At 41.9% G+C, this 18,352-nt stretch overlaps 3 protein-coding genes and 1 long non-coding RNA gene across 6 annotated transcripts in view; 2 read left to right on the top strand and 2 right to left on the bottom strand.

Annotated features, from left to right (window-relative positions):
* Positions 1 to 10,643, bottom strand: part of LOC110975029 (cubilin-like) — a 38,533-nt gene extending 27,890 nt beyond the window's left edge. For 2 of the 3 annotated variants that reach the window (XM_022227111.2, XM_022227112.2), the window contains exons 1-13: positions 10,415 to 10,640; positions 9,853 to 9,943; positions 9,338 to 9,484; positions 8,246 to 8,499; positions 7,600 to 7,768; positions 7,317 to 7,480; positions 6,804 to 6,990; positions 6,382 to 6,590; positions 5,691 to 5,859; positions 5,131 to 5,318; positions 4,279 to 4,459; positions 3,605 to 3,792; positions 2,889 to 3,066 (exon numbers count right to left, since the gene is read on the bottom strand). In XM_022227111.2, the coding sequence (XP_022082803.2) occupies positions 2,889 to 3,066; positions 3,605 to 3,792; positions 4,279 to 4,459; positions 5,131 to 5,318; positions 5,691 to 5,859; positions 6,382 to 6,590; positions 6,804 to 6,990; positions 7,317 to 7,480; positions 7,600 to 7,768; positions 8,246 to 8,499; positions 9,338 to 9,484; positions 9,853 to 9,943; positions 10,415 to 10,516 (2,227 nt within the window). In that variant the 5' untranslated portion in view covers positions 10,517 to 10,640. Of the gene's footprint in view, positions 1 to 2,888; positions 3,067 to 3,604; positions 3,793 to 4,278; positions 4,460 to 5,130; positions 5,319 to 5,690; positions 5,860 to 6,381; positions 6,591 to 6,803; positions 6,991 to 7,316; positions 7,481 to 7,599; positions 7,769 to 8,245; positions 8,500 to 9,337; positions 9,485 to 9,852; positions 9,944 to 10,414 lie in introns of all 3 variants that reach the window. The other variant, XM_087130174.1, reaches the window with a different exon arrangement.
* LOC147795932 (transmembrane protein 79-like) lies at positions 118 to 3,927 on the top strand. The gene is made up of 3 exons (XM_087130177.1): positions 118 to 293; positions 1,347 to 1,585; positions 1,840 to 3,927. Exons 2-3 carry the CDS (start codon positions 1,382 to 1,384, stop codon positions 2,215 to 2,217), a joined length of 582 nt encoding a protein of 193 aa, XP_086986303.1. The 5' UTR covers positions 118 to 293; positions 1,347 to 1,381; the 3' UTR covers positions 2,218 to 3,927.
* A 626-nt stretch (positions 10,644 to 11,269) lies between the features above and the next one.
* On the top strand, positions 11,270 to 18,135 carry LOC147795931 (uncharacterized). The gene is made up of 3 exons (XR_015423465.1): positions 11,270 to 11,595; positions 16,536 to 16,946; positions 17,078 to 18,135. It is a non-coding gene; the product is annotated as an uncharacterized LOC147795931 (long non-coding RNA).
* LOC110974982 (putative ammonium transporter 1) lies at positions 11,867 to 17,980 on the bottom strand. Its single transcript, XM_022226980.2, has 11 exons — positions 17,836 to 17,980; positions 17,256 to 17,345; positions 16,590 to 16,817; positions 16,208 to 16,296; positions 15,630 to 15,764; positions 14,939 to 15,169; positions 14,235 to 14,373; positions 13,980 to 14,074; positions 13,589 to 13,715; positions 13,165 to 13,308; positions 11,867 to 12,657 (listed from the first exon to the last, which is right to left on the bottom strand). Exons 1-11 carry the CDS (start codon positions 17,978 to 17,980, stop codon positions 12,551 to 12,553), a joined length of 1,530 nt encoding a protein of 509 aa, XP_022082672.2. The 3' UTR covers positions 11,867 to 12,550.
* Positions 18,136 to 18,352: the final 217 nt, after the last annotated feature.

Below are 18,352 nucleotides of genomic sequence, written 5' to 3'. Positions count from 1 at the left end.
GCCTCTGTTATTTTAATTTCTTTTGAAAGTCCCTGGTACAGCCAGGCTATCAATGTTCCCTCACAGGCCTGCAGGTAGAGGCTTTGTCTCTGGTTTGGGGTCAAGCATTCTTTGACAATCCTGCCCAGAGGATAAGCATAATTGTACACAGCAGTGGCAAACAGCACGCTTTGTTACTTGAGTATACATGTAGGGTACCTGTACATGCTAAAGTCCACTAGAAGTTGGAGACAGTGACAGTCAGGTGTCCCAGGAGCACTGAGTTCTAATGCTACCAATTTCGTACCATTAAGGTAAGCACCCTAGCTAGTGAGTGCTCTTTCAACATGTAAGCGTTTATACAGTTGCATGTATGCCATGTACGTACTGGCACATGTGCATGTAGACAGCTAATGTAGTTTAATAAGCCTTGGGCGAGTTACCTTTCAATAAAATTTGGTACACCGAGTTCTTTAAATTCACATGAACATAACGATTTGAATTCTCCATACTTAAGACACTGTTGCTATACCGCGTGATTCGGGGCAAACTTTTGCTTATTTGCATAAGAGACGCCTTGCAACAATACACTGATGTCCAAGGATAAGAAGGGCACAAAGGAACCAGTCTATTCCAGCGATGAAGGTTGCTATGCAAAAGCTTGCCCCAAATCACGAGGTATACCGGTAGCAACATTGTCTTTAGTATGGAGAATTCAAATCGTTATTTTAATGTGCAATCAAATCACTTGGTGTACCAGATTTTATTGTAATTTAACTCGCAAAAGGCTTATTTGGGACACAAACATGCACATGTTCATGTTGCCATGCAGCTGGGAAAAGCAAATTTGGAAATTTCAACTGACACAAGTATATCCAGCAGGAAATGAGACCGAGGGGTCCCCCCAACATGTCCAATCCCTATACATGTACACACTCCAGACCATTGTTACCTAACACATCCCCCCCTCGATGTCTGAAGAGAATTCCTCAGATTCCAGTGAAACAATGACCAACACAAAGCAGGGGGGGGTTTCTCCATCTCCTATCTTGCTTCATATGGACACAAGACCATGCAGTGTTTATGGCATGCATTAGTTTCATGTACCCGACCGTAGTTCTGGGACCGTTTCTTTTTTTCGGAGTGGAGACACTCTAAAAATTGCACATGAAATCACAGTAAAGAAAACTTCAGTTACATGTAGCACGCTGACTGAGCGTTGAACAGATTTCATTGATTTCTACGTAGACCTTGTCAAATTTTGTATAGAATTACCAAAATGTAGTTTTAGAATAAACAATCAATAACGATTATTCCATCACTATGACATTCTCTTGCTGTCTAATACTGCAATATTGTGCTTCCAGGTTTCATAACTCATAAAAAAAACCCAGTTGTTACCATGGCAATCAAGACTAAGGAAGGCCTCCAGTTTTTCGTCAAGAAGCATGTTGCTATCAGCCTCTGTTTTGGTATCTCAGTGACCTACATTGCATGGGTTTACGTCCCTATTGTGGTCCCAGTAAACCCTGGCTTACTTGACCGACTGACCTTCACACTGCGTTGGCTGGTGCTGTCTATCATACCAATTTTCATTGGAATCCAGGTAAGTTTTTGGGAGACACAGTTTTGTGACATCAAATCATATGGATCCAGTGAAAAAAAAGGATTTGTTTTTTTCCAACAAATTAGAACAATTTTTATATGTACCCTCTGTCCTTAACGAATTTAAGAGATGATCACAGATTGATGATTACACGTACATGTACACCAATCTGCAATCAGTGGCCAAATCCATAAGAACCATATCTGTTTTCAAGACCACGGCAGTTTATAAGTTCTTTATTGATTTTTACTCAGCTTGTCGCCAATACTCGATTCAGCAACATCGATAAAGCTGGTGCAGTGACAACCACACCATACGCCGAAGAGCTCATTCGTCTGAAACAGCGTGCCCTCCAAAACACCCTGGAGCAAACGGCATTGCACGTACCCCTCATGCTCATCCTAAGCACCTACCTGGATTCACACTACCTCAAGCTGGTCCCCATCCTCATCTGTCTCTTTGTCTTTGCTCGGATCACCTTCTACATTGGTTACCTCGCAACTGGTGACCAACTCAAACGAGCATTTGGTTTTGCACTGACCATACTTTCCAATATCATACCGTTTGGGTACTGCCTGTATTGCTTGGTTATGGGCGGGGCTAATTATGAGCTACCCATACGTACGGCTTAAGTTAAAATTAGCCTGGGGAATACCGTCAATTCATCAATGAAGATTGATAATTTATATCCTACCATATAAAACATGTAAACTGCAACCTACATCAAAGATTGCATAACACTAGCTGTCTGTACGCCATTTTGTCATACCGACAGTGCATAGTTTATATGCATGCGGTTAAAAATGTTCGTGAAGATCAAAATTGTATCTCCTGCTATAACCATGTTCCTGTTTCCTTGGTATTGGAATGTGCAGAACTAGAAAGGCAAAACACCATTTGTACATTTGTGACGATCAGACCTTACTGTACTGAGTTTAAGCTGTTGCAGAAACTGATTTAATGGCCCAGCGAACAGGGGTAATAATTACGCAGCACTTTGAGACCTTTGTGCATAAATCTGTACCTACATGTACATGTATAAACAAGCACCACAGCGCGACATTTTTAGACAAAATACCAATGTTGTAGTTTGACACATACATGTACTAAGGAAAAATAACAATTTTGAGTCTCCAAATCTGATCATTGGATACTTTGGCCGTCAAAATCTTTTGCCTGTCAAATCATTTTGCCTGTCAATTCTTTTGGCTGTCAAATTCTTTTGTCGTCAAAACTACAAAGGACTGTATTGAGTATTTCTTTAGGGGCTGTGCATGGTTTGGTTTACAGTTACAGTGCTAACCTTGTATGGGTCTCTGTGCAGCGTGGTATGTACCATGAAGTCTCACCGAAGCAATATCGCTGCTCTGCTGTGTAGCGACGATCACCAGCTCATTACGACTACTTGTCCAAGTGAAAGATGGAAGCTGTCCCTCAAGCCTCTCAATGCGACCATCACCTTCTAGAAACACATCACGAATCTATCCAGCAAACAACAAAATAACAGTTGACAGTTGATATACAAAGCACTACAAGGTAATTGGAGGGCTCTCATTTCTTTCTGATCGTCTGACTGTCTTAGTCTTTTTGCTGTCAAATCCTTTCCCAATTAACAATTTAACTGTCAGGTAACAATTCCGGAGAGTGCTTTGATTTTAGTTAAAAGCACTATATAAAACCTGTTCTTATCATTTCATTGTAACACTTATATCCAACAACTGCTCAAAAACTATTCCCTAAGACCAGGGCAAATGGCATCCAAATATTACGAAACTCATTTTCACAACTAACTGTTCCAAGCAAAAGTTTCTAGTATTCACAATTCTTCTAATTATTCTTCTGAAGGGTGTTCTCAAGTATGAGATTTTGAAACCGTTTCCTATGAATTCACAGAATTCTGCTTCATATAAGAACAACTCCCTTACTAACTCCATATAACTCCATAACTCCTGAAATTCTACTAATCCAAGCTTGATACCACATGGCTCAGTTAAAAAAGTACAAGAAAACGTCACTTACCTCCACAAAGTCAGGCTCAAAACCAAGAGGTGGAGGCTCAATAGCAAAGGTGTCCATGTTTAAGATGATTCGTTGAGCTGGATCAACAGTGATCAATATATAGCAGTAAACATCGCCAAGCGGTGGATTACCCAAAGTCAGGGGGAGTCGAATGTACTCTCGACCCCTTGTCAGATGCTGTCTGCAGTCTGGATAGAAAAAAGACATAGACAAGGACACTGAATTTCCAGTTGACGTGATTTTAACAGACAGGGTACATGTATTAAACTCCAGTCTGGAAATTAGTTGTAATAAAAGTGGAATTGTTGGGTGCAATTGGTCAATTTGTGTGATCATTCAATCTTTTGATCGATCTGATTGCGTGATTTGTTAGTAATTCCGCTATCAGCTGATCACCTTTTCTTTCTCATGCATGGTTGTAAAAGACCGCTTCAAGAAAAGGCAGGGCAATAAGAGATCTCATACAAGATCGACCAATTGTGCACAGCAATCGGCCAAAAATGCAATTCAGCTGATGACGCTTAACACGATCACAGACCAATCTTTGGATAAGGTACACTGGGACATTCTATAAGAACAAACAAAGCAGACAAAAAGAACAAACAATGGCTCATTTTGTCTTTTGGGTACGAAAAGGAGGGAAAGCACTAGTTAAAGGGTCTAAAAACAATTACCTCTTTCTGGGATGTTCTTTGGCGGGAGCTGGGATGCCAAAGAAAAGAGATGGAATCCACCTCCTTGGATGATGTCATCGCTTCTGAATGCTACTTGCACTTCGTTACTATCAGACGTCCAGGTGAAAGGATGCAGGTTGCCACAGAAACGATCCATCCGTCTGGTTGTCAGGTCGGTCAACTACAACAAAGAGCAAATTTGATTGTAAACAATCTGATCATAAAAACCTGGCACGACCAGAAGTATAGTATGTCACTAAACTTTTTGTAAGTTAAGTTTGAATAAACTCATATAAATAACATCGTCATATAAATAACGATTTAAGGGCAAACCTGTGATTAAAATAGAGCATGCTTTAAGCACAGTTCGTTTAAGAATAATAATTTTTTCTTAATATAGCATTTTCCATAAAATATCTCAAAACGCTTTACAAGAAAAACACATTAATTATAAAATGCTTTCAAAAATGGGATTAATTTAAAAAAAATTTTTAAAAGGAACGTTTTCAACTGCACTTTAAAAATCGACACTTCACTGATGTTCCTAAGATAGGCAGAAAGCCGATTCCATAGCAAGTGGGCATAGACGGAAAATGCATGATCGCCATATGCTTTATTTGGCATTGGGCGTATTTTAGGTTGATTGAGCTTAACAGCATGACAACCTCTCGTACGGAACCTCTCGTTCATTTGAATAGCTTGGGACTGGAATATCTGTGGAGGAATTGTGATGGAATTGTAGGGACATGTATGGATCGGAGGTACTTTTTTCCTGCAACTCAAAGGAGTGGAAACAATTGGTGCAAATGCTAAGCCTTAAACCACAACCAAACGGATTAGGCTCTGTCTCACCTGCAGATAATCCTTTTCACATTCATCAGACTCCTCCAGGTCAAAGGTGACAATCTCAAAGATGACGTAGGTATCCAGGTCCTGATGTACGGTCAGGTAGCACTCACTGTTGCTAGGATACGGCTGGGGATAGAGACCAGTGGTGATTTCCCCTGCAGTATTCTCACTGTCGGTAACTACCAGACAATCTGTGAAGGAGATGTTGCCTTTGAGAATTGAAATCTTCACACTCCACGAATTACAAAATATATTATAATTGGAGGATCGAAGATGAAGAACTCTGAAGTCTGCTACATATCCTCAAGGCTGTACAGCAAACAAAGTGATGATGGACGTTAGAGATAGGAATTATGCCAACAACCACGGATAAAAAGTGGATTAAATAATTAAATCCAAAAATTTAGAATTCATCAAACACTCCTGACAATGGTCCCAAGTCTTAATGAAACAACCCATCCCAATCCTTCCCTTTATATCAGCATATTGATATTCTTGCATTTGTCATGGCTTTAGTGATATTGTAAGTGCGTTATCAAATCAAAACATGATTAGAGTTATACCTGGCTCAGGATGTTTGAGGTGAACGGTGTACTGAGCCTTATAGCCAGTGTATGCCTCCGAGTTATCGCTCACGAACACAACGAGAATCTCATTGCTATCCGAGGTCCAAGCAAACGGCTGTCGCATCCCACAAAAGACATCCGCTCGGTCCGTGGTAACGTCTACAACCTAATTGTATGGAAACCATCGTTGCCTTGTGAGAATAACGCTACCGATCTCAAACGTATCAGCACATTAGAAACCAATGCCAATCAGTCACATCTGGCCACACATCCACCTGTCCTGAGGTCTGGCAAAATCAAAATTGGTAACCTTAACCCCCAGCCAACTTTGGCTAGAAACTTTGCCACATGCGTCAAACTGCATCATTGTTAAAGTGGCTTAGTGTAACAAGATCAAACAGGTCAACTCTCCCCAAGGCCAAAGAGCCCGGGAGTCTGTGGTTGCCAGTCACCACAAGATCTAACAGTTGCATGGTTTAGTGGGACTAGCTCCCATTGTCTCAACACGTCCAGTTTGTTCGGCTGCTGTTGATTGCTGTGATTGATTGCTGTGTCTGGCAGGGTTAGGCAGGTTTAAATGGTCCTGACCTTCCAGTTAACTCTTTTTTTTCACAGCCCATCATTTAAAGCTAACATTTTGAAAATTAATTTTTCAGTTCTGTGCATCAAACACAGCAAATTGCCTCACCATCACATGGTCAAATTGACAGTTTTCCATTGGCTCTCCATTCTGTTTGTTTGAGGGCTCCACCATGAACTCCTGAAAGGCCAGGGTAATGATCTGCCCTGGGTCGGCCATGATGAGGGTACGGCAGTAGGCGTTGTCATGATAGGACTCTGGGTGAGCTGGAGATGTGATGACTCCCTCTACTGAGTCATAGATGATCTGGCTGCAATCTGACCAAGGATAAAGGTCCAATTAAAATCAGTCTGAAGGTCTACTTGAAAAACTAAATAACGTAATTTCAAATGACATATTTCTTTGCTGGAACAAGAAAATTAGATACTCCAAGTGACTGGCCTTTAATTTTGAAATCCCCCTTGAGGGAACCAAAGAGACAGCCTTTCTGATGACGAGGATTTTGAAGTGACATGGGAGAACCATCTCACCACTGTCTGCAGCTTCGGGGGGCCTAGCCTTAAGAGGTTCATACTCCACTTCAAACTCCCAATTTTCTTGCTCGGTACTGGTCGGCAGCTCGTAGGTCAACACCGCTTCGTTGCCAGAGGATGACCAAGAGAACGGCTCATAATCGCCACAGATGGTCTTCTCAGCACCAGTGTTGATGCATTTGATCTACAGTGGGAAATATATTCAAAACAATGGTGACTAGACACAGGTAACCTCACACTTTTTTCTCTGTTCAAAAAGAACTCTTTTGGGCAGGTGTACAGAGCTGACCATGTAGAACTGTGTCAACACAGCTTGTGAAATAATTATGGTCTAATATGGCATGAAAGTGGGACACACAAAATCAGAGACAAACCTCGATGTACATGTACAGCATTCCATAAGGTTCTATGTGGGGCGTGGTTAATATAAAAATATTGATAAATCAATTGCAACATAGCATTTGCAAGTTATTCCTAATTAGAGCAGGTGATCCCATAAATGCGGCTTACCAGCACAGGTTTGGAGCAAAGCACCGTGAACAAGGCAAAGGACAAGACTACCCTGTCATCTGGCGAAGCATGAAAGAGCACTTCACAGGATGCTGGCTGAGAGGCAAGTAAATGAACGTCAGAGACGTACATTCCCATTGGTCCATCGAAAACAGATGAACATGCTGAAAAAAAATGGTGTGGACTGGAGAAAATAACCAGCGCACAGAACACTGCGAGATTTAAGAAACTGTAAGACTGAGATTCAAGAACGCATGTCTTAGCTTAGACAATATTCTCATACCTGTGACAGGTGCCTTCAGGATAGCTCTATAGGTTGCATGGAATCGATGGAAGACGTTGCTTGACTCTGCGCTAAACCTGACCTGGACCTGATTGGAGTCTGCTGTCCACGTGAAGGTATTGTGACTGCCGCAGATGACCTCGGAGCGATTGGTCACTAAATCGATTATCTAGACAAGACGAGACAGAGATTGATCCCAATACCAGGCATGCAACTAACTTGGACTTTGACAAAAAACAAGGAAATTCAAATCTTTACACGAATTTGTATTTCCATTTTCAGTTGCATGAGTGCGAGGTGAAAAATGAAGGCAAAGTTGCATGCCTATAATGCTCGATAACATAAGACTTCCTGTTTGTCCAAGGTACATGTACATTGTAAACATCAATAATGACTGACTCAACAGCACATGACCCAACTGGATTTATGCCACAAATCTTAGAAATGTATGAAGCGCATGTCTGCATGGTTGCTATACAGCTTTTAAATTCCGACTATCCTCAGCATCACAAATTAACTGACATGACGAGGGCCTGTCACACTGAAAAAGCGTTCTCCAAAAATAATCATTGGAAGGAATAACCTTTGGTTAAAATTAGGCTCTGAATTTTACATACAAACAGGTGGAGACTTCTTTTACGCTAACCTCAACATAGTTGCCTTCTGAACATTCAGCGCTACCTTCCAGGACAAAGACATCAAATCTTAGCCTTGGTCTCTTGTCTTGAGGGAGCATTAATGTTATCTGACACTGTAGGAAATGGACAGATTTCATTGGCCAATCAGGGGAGGACACCTCGCCAGTCTCTGATTGGATGACTCGGTCACAGTGCACTGGAGCAAAGCCTGGGGATGTTGCGTTGTTGACATCTTGGCGTTTCTCAAGGTGATCTTCCTCGACTAGCAGTAAACAAATGTTTCTATGAGTGCACGTTTTTTAACCTTTTCTCGTTATTTTCAATCTTCATCTATGAAGCTATTAACAATTTATCTTCAATGTATTCATAATTGCTCTACATGACAAAACTATTGTACACATACCCTTATCCCAGAAGCCCAGAAAATGCCTTTTTTATACAGTTAAGTTGAATTAGGCCTGCATGTACACTTTGTGTTGATCCTATGGTCATGATGGTGCCCCGTGAATGTGCATTAGGTCTACACTGAATTGGGCAGTGTCAACTTGATACCTTGACAGGAAGGGAACATATTTGGTGATGCCAGACAAAGTGCTTAACGTTTCAATGATACTCTGTATTGACCTGCTTTTCAGATTTATTTTCCCGTAATGCGCAATGAACTCTTTCAAAATGCACCCCAAAAATAATTTTCGGGGGGGAGGGACTTCTTGTCTGTAAGGATTGATTTATCAGAAGATAGAGAAAACCTGACATGTTATTGTGGGTTTTTCTCTGAGGTTTGTGTAAAAAATTGCCCCACCATAGCCAAGTGAAACTTACTGTAGATCGGGAAACACCCTTTTCATTCATTTTGCCCGATTTCCGGAAGCCACCAGCACCACAGTTTAGAATTTCGATCTACATGTAGGCCTAGGCCTAAGCTTAACCATACTGAAATTGTTCACAACAAACACAATGACAAAGGTTCAAAGCAACAACGTTGGAGGTGATTATGAATAACTTCACAAGTTCACGAATTTGAAGTTTTTCAGAGAAGAGGATTTGGTAACAACCAATATGACCATGGCACGCCTGATTGTAAAGAATCAGTTCCATACCTGATCGTGATGGTGCGACCGAAGCACAGTTGCCCTCACAAGTTCTTCTCTCCGGCACAACTGGTTTGGGAATTCCGTGGCAGGCAGCGTAGCCCAACTCATGGTTGGTTGTTTCAGACAAGCACACAGCACGAGCTTTCACCTCGCCTTCAACGAAAAGAAGAAACAATAGAAGAAACGAGAAGTTTCCTGGCTTTCGATTCAAATACAGCGCTAGATCTGTCTTTATGCGATGGCAACCAATCGTTACTAACTGTGAACTTCAACACTCGACCGCCGTGTAGTCTGGTGCGAAGGTCAAAATCATGCGCGTACCATCTATTGCAATGCTGGGATTAAGACTGTAGTAAACAAGTATGGAACGCCGTGAAAACAAAACATCCACGGCAGCACAAATAGGAGGTCATTGACCTTTAACAGCGCTGTAATATCTTTTAGTTGTGAGTGGTTGGCCTAAATTTCTTCATTGATTTAAAATTTTAGTAATGGATATCAAGTCAACTTTTGGAAGCTACCTTGGCCGCAACTCCTGCTACATTCTCCCCATTGCACGTCCCAAGATACACGGTGGTTCGGCGTAAACAGGCGCTTCGTCAATGGCGCGACCTGTTGAAGATAAAAGTAATAGGATAACAGTAAATTTCTTACTTCCAAAATTTGCCCCGTTTTCAGTTTTTAAAATCAAATATGAGAAGGAAGCTTTCAGAGAATCCCTTTGGATATTTGTCGCATACTGATGGTCTATCTACTCACGAAAAGAACTACATTTATAAATATCCTCCGCAGGTTGCCACACCCAAGTGGTGTGATGGAACATTTCTGCACCAGTCCTTCCTTGGTCATCTCAATTTTTGTGGCCTCATATGATGAATTTGATACGGAAAAAGTCTTCCTGGGGCTGTTTTCCTCACATAACCACTGGCAAAATGCACCACTGACATAACTGACCGATGAATGTACTTGTCACACCTGCTTGCCAAATAATGACTATTTTTTTTCTGAGTATGTAGACCACATCGTCCCTTCCCCCTTCCTTGATTTAGTTTTATTTTGCACAGAAAAACGTACGTGACTTACCTCCCAACCAAACCCAGAATCCACCAAAATAAAGGCAAACTTGAATACGAAGATAAGAGCTACCGTGGCGTGCCGTCTCCCCCGGCCCGTCAGTACCCCCATGATCGTTGACTGCCGATACTGGTTTGGTATGTCCAGTACGGAAAGAGGCTCTGGGGCTTATTGCGGCATGGATGTTAACTTGAAATGACGATGTGCTATGAGAACAGGCATGCGCAGGAGGCGCCTTTTCGAGAAGGAATGTGGTGAATTTTAACGCCTTCGTGCATGGAGGTTTGTTTTCAATGCCCCATTATCCTCGGGATTATAGCAGATATTCTACTTAGAATTAACTTCAGGCCAAGCTATGGCCAAGAAATTATTGCCCGCATCCTTACGTTGCTGCCGTTGGCGAAGTTTTGACTTGCAACAAAATGAATTTCGGAGGTAAAGGTATGTACCTCCATGGTATCGGTGAAGGGCGGATCAAGGAAGTTGCTGGAAGGCGTTTGGGATGTTGTCGTCATTGGTGAATCTATTTAATGTCGTTGTTTTGTCCTTAGTTGTACACACAAATCAAGGTGCCTAATTTTTTAGGGGGGTCTTCCAATCCTTAGATGTGGGCCCTAGGCTAAAATAATAATAAAAAAATAAAAATTAAATGGCGACGAGTGGGGCCCCACTCATTGGCAGTTCTTTTTTGTTGTTCATGATCGTGAATAATCACCTAATGCTAGTTTACAAATTGTACGTTTGGAGTTAACGCATGGACATGAACTAATTAATAAGTATAATTGAAGTGTTGATCCTGAGGCCCGCCGTACAATTGATAGGTTCAAACTTAAAAACTTCACAGGCTAGGCCTCCCCCGACCTGCGCGTTGATCATTCACTGAATCTGAAGTCCTAGACAGTTGTAAATTCTCTTCAGAGAAGTGTGCTTAGACCGTACATCATTGATGGAATACGTGCTTGATAAAAACGTCAAAATATCGTAATTCTCGAAAAAAAATCACCCCTATCTGCAAACTCGACACGCTGGGAAAGCTGACAGGCTGAAGAATGACAGGCATGCTCATGATGTTGACAGTGGTTGAGCAACTCGAGTCATGCATCGCTTGGCGTGGACACGAAAACGAGATCTCAAAAGTCAGAGCAGCGCAGAAAGATGAAAGGCAAACGAACATACGGACCATATCTAAGGTAGGTTCATCATAAGCATTTTACTGTGGCTGGTCTAGCTTTAAAATGAACTATTTCTTGCTTCGATGTTTACGTTTTCAAATTTAAAGCGCATTTCAAAATAGGCCATAAGGGATTCCATTTTTGACAAAGTCTTGGCAAGTCCAGTCAGTGCAGTGGAGTTAGCTCGACTAATTCCAATGTACCAAAGTGCGGCTAGCTCCGTTTTGAATTAAATACAGGCCTACATGAGACTTGTGCCCAATGAGCAAGTTCGACAACAAACGGTCAATCTAGTTTAAAGGTGTCAGATTTATTACCAAGAATTACATTCACTTATTTTATCATAATACAGCAACAATGGTGCAAAATTTGCTTTGTCTCATTAAAACATCGCCAACAGACCAAAATGTCGAACAATAACAAATTGTACTCCCACATTAATAAAAACAAAAAACTCAGTTCATTTGAGATCGTTGGAAAAGATCTGCCTGTATATTTGTCAGGAAGACACAAAAGTGAAGCACGCTACTAAACGTATGCATGCACTCGTTTATAGCTTCACAAATTACCCGTAAAGCTGTTAATTTTCTTTGTAACATAAAGCAACATAATTACTTTAAGGCAATTCACAGAGTCAAAACGAAAACGGGTGCCAAAACATCAAACATGAAGCACAAAAATGTTATAAACCAAATTTATGTAATAGCTTTTACCCTAGTAAACAAGGATCCAGAGTTTTCATTAAAGCTATTTTACAGGCATACATTAAAGTTGAAAAGCAAGCTTTAATGACACTGCTTAGTAAAAGCTTAGATTTTAAAACCGACTGGGCATGAATACACTACAATCTCGCTTCGTTTCAAATGGTAAATATTAGGACAATGATCAACATCTGGACTGACACATGTGCATTACTCAAGCATTATTGCAATTTGCAAGGAGATTAACTATAACAACAGCTAAAGTTGAGTTGTTAAATGTTTGCCGACTCTCCAACCGTTGCTTGACCACTGGATTCTGTCTGTGAGATTTGATAAACCTGTGCTGGCAGAATACCATGGCAACCATCTTTAGCGTTACCTGAAAGTAGAAAACAAAAACAAAGTTGATGCGAATAATAATCACCAAGCGCACAGTTATTTTGCAATACAGTGGAACACTCTTACAAGGTCCTGGGGACTTTACAAAGTACCTTTTTATAATAGTTACTTAAACTTACCTTATATTATCAGTAATGAAAAACAAAGACATGGGACCTAGAATTGTCCTCGTTATAAATGTGACATTAAAAGTGCTCTTTTTATTTGTGATCGACTGTATAACGTGCCGGAAATCGGTCCTCGCACAATCGGCTCTTCCGCCCCCCCCGGGGGGGAACCGCTCCGGAGCTTGGGGTTCGATTGTGTCGGAAATGCACGGCTTTACGTGGAACAAAACAACTGCCCTGCAAGATGGCTACCACAAAAAGCCCCCACCGTGCTTATTGCCACCGCGAAAAACAGCAAGAATCACCTCACCCTGCTGAATTTGTCACCCGTCCCTGTAACCCTGGAATAAAACAATTTCACTCTTTCGTGGACAACTTACTTGAAGCTGAACTGGAATCCGTGAGATCTGCCGCACTCCCCTTCCCATCAACTCTGACCTCAATGAGGTTGGCCTCACTCGACCAGCCGTGTCCATAGCTCGAGAGTGGATAAGCTGACTCGCCATGCTTGGCGATATCGAGTCCTGCAAGTAACAGACATTCCGACAAGACTAGAATTCGTGGACAACATGTTTATATCCCTCTCGTGTTCGATGCTTAAACACAAACAATCAGGAAATTCGATTTATATTTGACATAACAGGAAAGAGGCATGGGGTTTTTTGCCTGCAGGTGGGCGCAGGTTGACACGTCCTGATGATTTGGCGGATCGCCGCCCAAATCAACAAGTGATTATAATGCTGTGGAACTCTTTGGAGATAAGAGGGTGTATGTTTGAGCAGTTACAGAAGTAGCATTAAATACCTTTCTCCTCAATTTCGGATGATACGCGAAGGACACCAAGGAGCCTCATCAGTCCAAACAAGATGGCAGACAGGATTCCTGTCCAGCAGATAATGGCCACTGCACCCAGGGCGTTCCATCCAAGATTCTGCAAAGTAAATCCAAAAATCACGATTACCCTTCACTGTCTGCATGCAGCCCTCTCAACAACCAGCGATCGACCACTTGGGCTACTTGGTGAGACGATTTGCAGATACATGTAGATGCCATTTTATAATAGTTACCGGTATGTTCGACTACTGGTGGGGACAAGCTTGCACTCTTTTTGTTTGCAACATGTACATTTTCAACTGAACGTGTGGTGCAGTGAAGCTGACTACCAATGATGTTGTGAAATGGAGGCTAAACTTACCATGAATGCCACCTGGTTCCAAGCGAAGACTACACCCGTTTCAAATCCGAGGATTGGAACTGAAAATACTCCCCACAATCCTCCGCCAAGATGAACTGAAAATTGACCCAAAGAGCACCCATGAGAAAGGCTAAGTGATTGTCTCGGGGGGGGGGTAGCTTAAGCAAGAGGGGCCGAGGTTTGCTCCCATAACTAATGGATTGTATCCAGAAAGATTTATTTTAGGACCGTGAATCTGTCAGGGAGGTGTCATACCTGCCACGGCATCAAGTGGGTCATCAATTCGGAGCTTGCAGACTAGCCAACTCCACAAAACGTACACAGCGCCCGACACAATACCGACGACGGCAGCACCCCACGGTGCCAAAACATTGCATCCGGCACAAATAGCCACCTGTAAGAAAAACAGGGTGGAGGTCCACAATCAGAGAAACATGAGTAGTAAGCAGCAATTCTGAGAAAGTAAGCAGCTAGATGATACTGAGACTGCCTAAGATGGCCTGGTGCTGCGCAACTGAAGATAAATTTGTGTCGGAAAATAGCAGTGTGAACAGCAGTGTTGTACTCGAGTCCATCACAAGCCATTCTGTCTCGAGCCAATTCACAAGCTATTCAAATGAACTGTGACAAAAGCATTCCTTTATTAATGCTCACCCTGTTACTTGTCGACTGGCCTTGTGAAGGGACTTGTGACTGGACTTGTGAAGGGACTTGTGAAGGGAATCGTGATAGACTTGAATACAACACTGGTGAACAGAAAACAAGCCGACGCCAACTATTTTACAACTGGAGGTAAGTCTCTTAAATGGCCTCATGACTCCAGCGACATTTACACCATTCTCTCTCCTCAATCTGTTGTTATGCAACCTTCCAAGGTATCTAGGATGATTCTTTTGAGATACATCAGCTTGCTGACCAAGTCTTACAGGGACCAGATTGGGTCATTTCAACTGTCTCACCATTCCAGTGAGTGCTCCGTTGATGGTGATGAGCAGGCTCCACTGACCATTAAAGCCTTTAAGTTTCTTGATCACCATGGCAACTAGTGCAGCGTGACCCCCGCTGATGATGGTGTTGACAATGGAGACAGCAACCACCTCCCCATCACCCGGCTGAGAGATACTAGCTTGGGAGCCGCCATTGAAGGCAAAGAAGCCGAAGAAGAGGATAAACCCTCCCAAAGCTGCAAGCTGCAAAAATAAGAACGAAGCACTATTAAATCTGACCAATGTTTCTTAGAAATCTTGATACAAACCCACTGAATCATCAACTTCCCCTCTCCTTTGACGGAACTTGATGGGAAAACTCTGCACTCATATTTCCTTTAAGTCGATTAGTGTTGCTGGATCCCTTAGAAAGCAAATTTTTGTGGAAGAGCTGTCTTTGCACTTAAGTATCTTTCCACCGCTGTTAACTTGACAAACTATTAAAAGCAATAAAGCAGAATCCTGAACCATGCATCACATTGTAAACTCATTTACGTGTACTGTACATGTACACGTATTAGGTAAGCATTATCCAAACATTCACTAATTCTCTGATTTCACCTTGATTTTATATACATGTGGTTCCAAGGGGGTTAGAGTTAATTTGTTCAGTTGCTAACACTGTTCATCAGTGACAAACTTGGAAAAGTACCAGCCGACGTACCGGAACAGTGTGGCCTGGGATGGTTGTGGGGTTTCCTTGTTTGTCAAAGCGGCCGAGTCGGGGACCAACGATGGCAGCTCCGACCAACGCGGCCATTCCTCCAACCATGTGCACTACACCGCTACCGGCAAAATCCTGGAAAATATAATCATTACGATAACATCAAAGACATCACTCACTAATGACCATTCCCTAGACAAACAAACCAAATTATGAAATAAAACCGAAGACGTAAAACAAATCTCCTTGGACACCAGACCATTAAAACCAGCACAAAAATAAAGGAGACGTCATACGTTAACATCATTGCCGTATGAATTTAAAATTACCACAATCATGAGTTCCAAGTTGAACAAATGCGTCTCTTCAAAGTGATACAAATCATCACTTCACGCAGTGAACCTGTAACATACGAATTTTGTCTCCTTAGCGAAAGACCACTCTTCTGAATTCCAGCACCATAGTGCGCGTGCTATACTTGAATATTGCTATGCCATTGCAGTAATTGACCTCTTTTTCATAGGGTCAAACTCTTGCCCTTAATCCGTATATTTTCTTTTAGGACTTTCATGGCTCACCTGGTATGCAACGCCTTCAACACCTGGTCCTGCTGCTAGCCAGCCATTACCTGACCACGCCCAGTGACTTACGATGGGATAAATCACACCTGAATTTCATGAAAACATTGTGTGATGTTCATTTAAGTGAAGGGGGTTTGTCTTAAGTTTGTCACGGAATACCAGCACCTTTTCTTAAGATCTTTCTTCTTAAGATTTCTTTAGATTCTTTTGTCATCTCATGCTTTTTGCTCCTTACTTTTGTTCATTTTCCGTTTAATTTTACCATTTGTTTGATTGTGATTACGCTGTTCCCCTTTTTTGTTCCACCTGTCGACCAACGTTACAGGTGCTTGAGCCATTGAGACCCTTTACATAATACATTCGAACACTGTAATCCTACCAGTGATGACGCAACTGTAGATGAGATAGGCGCCAAACTCAGTCCGCTCTGCCATAGCTCCAGACACAATGGTAGTAGCCGTGGCAGCAAACACAAAGTGAAAGAACCAATGAGAGTAAAGGCTTGGCGGCATGTTCTCGAAGAAGAAATAGCGGTGACCAAGGAAGGCGTTCCCCGGGCCGAAGGCGAAGGCGTACCCAACAGCCCAGTAGGCGAAGGCACCCAGACCTAAAGTTTTTTTGTGCGTGGAAAAGCAGTGGTAGGGACGAAGAAGAGACAAAAACCTAAACCTCAACACAAGACTTCGGTGACAAAAACCGTCGCTGCATCTACTTATTGGATTCTCTTATGTTTTAGGTACGCAGTTTTTAGTGAATCAATACAGTAGTTGTTGATACCCCATTCAGTTTTTGGTTTTCAGTGTCCATCCTGAGATTGCTTTCTTTGATAAAAGCGTCATTCCAAAATGTATTACTTGTTTTTGGCAGGCTACTCAAGGTTGTGCACAGAAGGATTTCCAGTTCTCATCGACAAATCATGAGGGGTTGTTATAACGACTCCGGGGTTTCCATGAACAGATATTGAAGGTTAGAGAAGCTTCCAATCGCACGCATACTTTTTCAGAGATCATAGACACATATCCAAAAGAATATTAAGCAGACTCACAGACATCCAAGACATTCTTGATCAGGATGTTGGTTGTATTTTTGCTGCGGACGGATCCAGCCTCCAGGAATGCAAACCCGCACTGCATGACTGTAAATGGGAAAAGTAGGTAAGTGTATTCTTTTCTGGGCAATCTTGACTACAGCATAAATTACTGAGTTGATTAGCTAAGAGTTTCATACACGGGTATCACCAATTTTACCTTGGAGTGGTTAAATCGCCATCAGAAAATGACACCATGTCACAAAATTTAAATTTAGCAGGGAAAATATTGAAACATTTACTTAGAAAATACTTGGAATTTTTCAGACCAGTCTTATAGGGTTGTGCACAGGTTGTCGTGTGATGTCCGTGAGTGAAACTCTTTCCACACATTAATTCTAATTGTCAGTGGAGTTGTTTCTTAATTTGTCTTCACTGTAACACGAAAAGACGAAGATCGTATTCGGAATTTACTTTCTACTGCAGAGAATTATCTTGCTCTTTTTAAACGTGCGTAGGCCTATACATGCACTTCTGTGAACTTCATATGTCATATTTTGCTCCTGGGTAAAATCTTAAAAAATATATAAGTTCTTACAGAAGATGAGACATGCCATCACAATGAGGAAGAAGGTATCAGCGTTGGCCTTGAGCGAGTCTAAGGAAAACTGGATGCCGGCCAAAACGTCTTCAGATCCCTCCAAACCTTCGCCTACAAGGCTGGTGTTCTGAAGTTCCTCCATTTTCTCGACAATGTTCAAGTCGTCGTTTCTGACAATGTCTATTAAGCGACCTCAGATACGTAGGACAGATGGAAAACAAGCGACGTCTTTCCCCGAGGGTACCTGGATCCGAATTGAACGTGTTGATGTATAATTCCACCCCCGATGTTGAAAGACTGTGGAAAGCCCAAAATATTACCACTTGGCGCGCCCGCACAGGACTTAAGGCATGAACGATTTTTGAGGTACTTTTCTCACAGTTGGAAAAAGGAACACGCAGTTCGACTTGATTTCTTGACAATTACTGATGACAAGTTAAGTCAATTTTGAAAACATTGAGGTGAATTCAAGCCATTTTTGGAAGTCAACACTTTATAATACTTTCCTTTGCTC

Source organism: Acanthaster planci, linkage group LG20 (genome assembly GCF_054643075.1).
Source record: "Acanthaster planci isolate LZ-2023a linkage group LG20, COTS_SCS, whole genome shotgun sequence".
NCBI lineage: Eukaryota > Metazoa > Echinodermata > Asteroidea > Valvatida > Acanthasteridae > Acanthaster > Acanthaster planci.
The sequence above is the reverse complement of the archived record's forward strand: the minus strand, read 5'-3'. Positions and strand labels throughout refer to the sequence as shown.

Bases quoted from the DNA above. Each gene is read 5' to 3' on its own strand.
- LOC147795932 (XM_087130177.1), top strand. From the start codon at position 1,382: ATGGCAATCAAGACTAAGGAAGGCCTCCAGTTTTTCGTCAAGAAGCAT. The intron at 1,586-1,839 runs GTAAGTTTTTGG...ATTTTTACTCAG, and splicing joins CAATTTTCATTGGAATCCAG to CTTGTCGCCAATACTCGATT.
- LOC110974982 (XM_022226980.2), bottom strand. From the start codon at position 17,980: ATGGAGGAACTTCAGAACACCAGCCTTGTAGGCGAAGGTTTGGAGGGA. The intron at 16,297-16,589 runs GTAGGATTACAG...CATGAAATTCAG, and splicing joins CTACAGTTGCGTCATCACTG to GTGTGATTTATCCCATCGTA. The intron at 13,309-13,588 runs GTATTTAATGCT...TGTTACTTGCAG, and splicing joins ATCCGAAATTGAGGAGAAAG to GACTCGATATCGCCAAGCAT.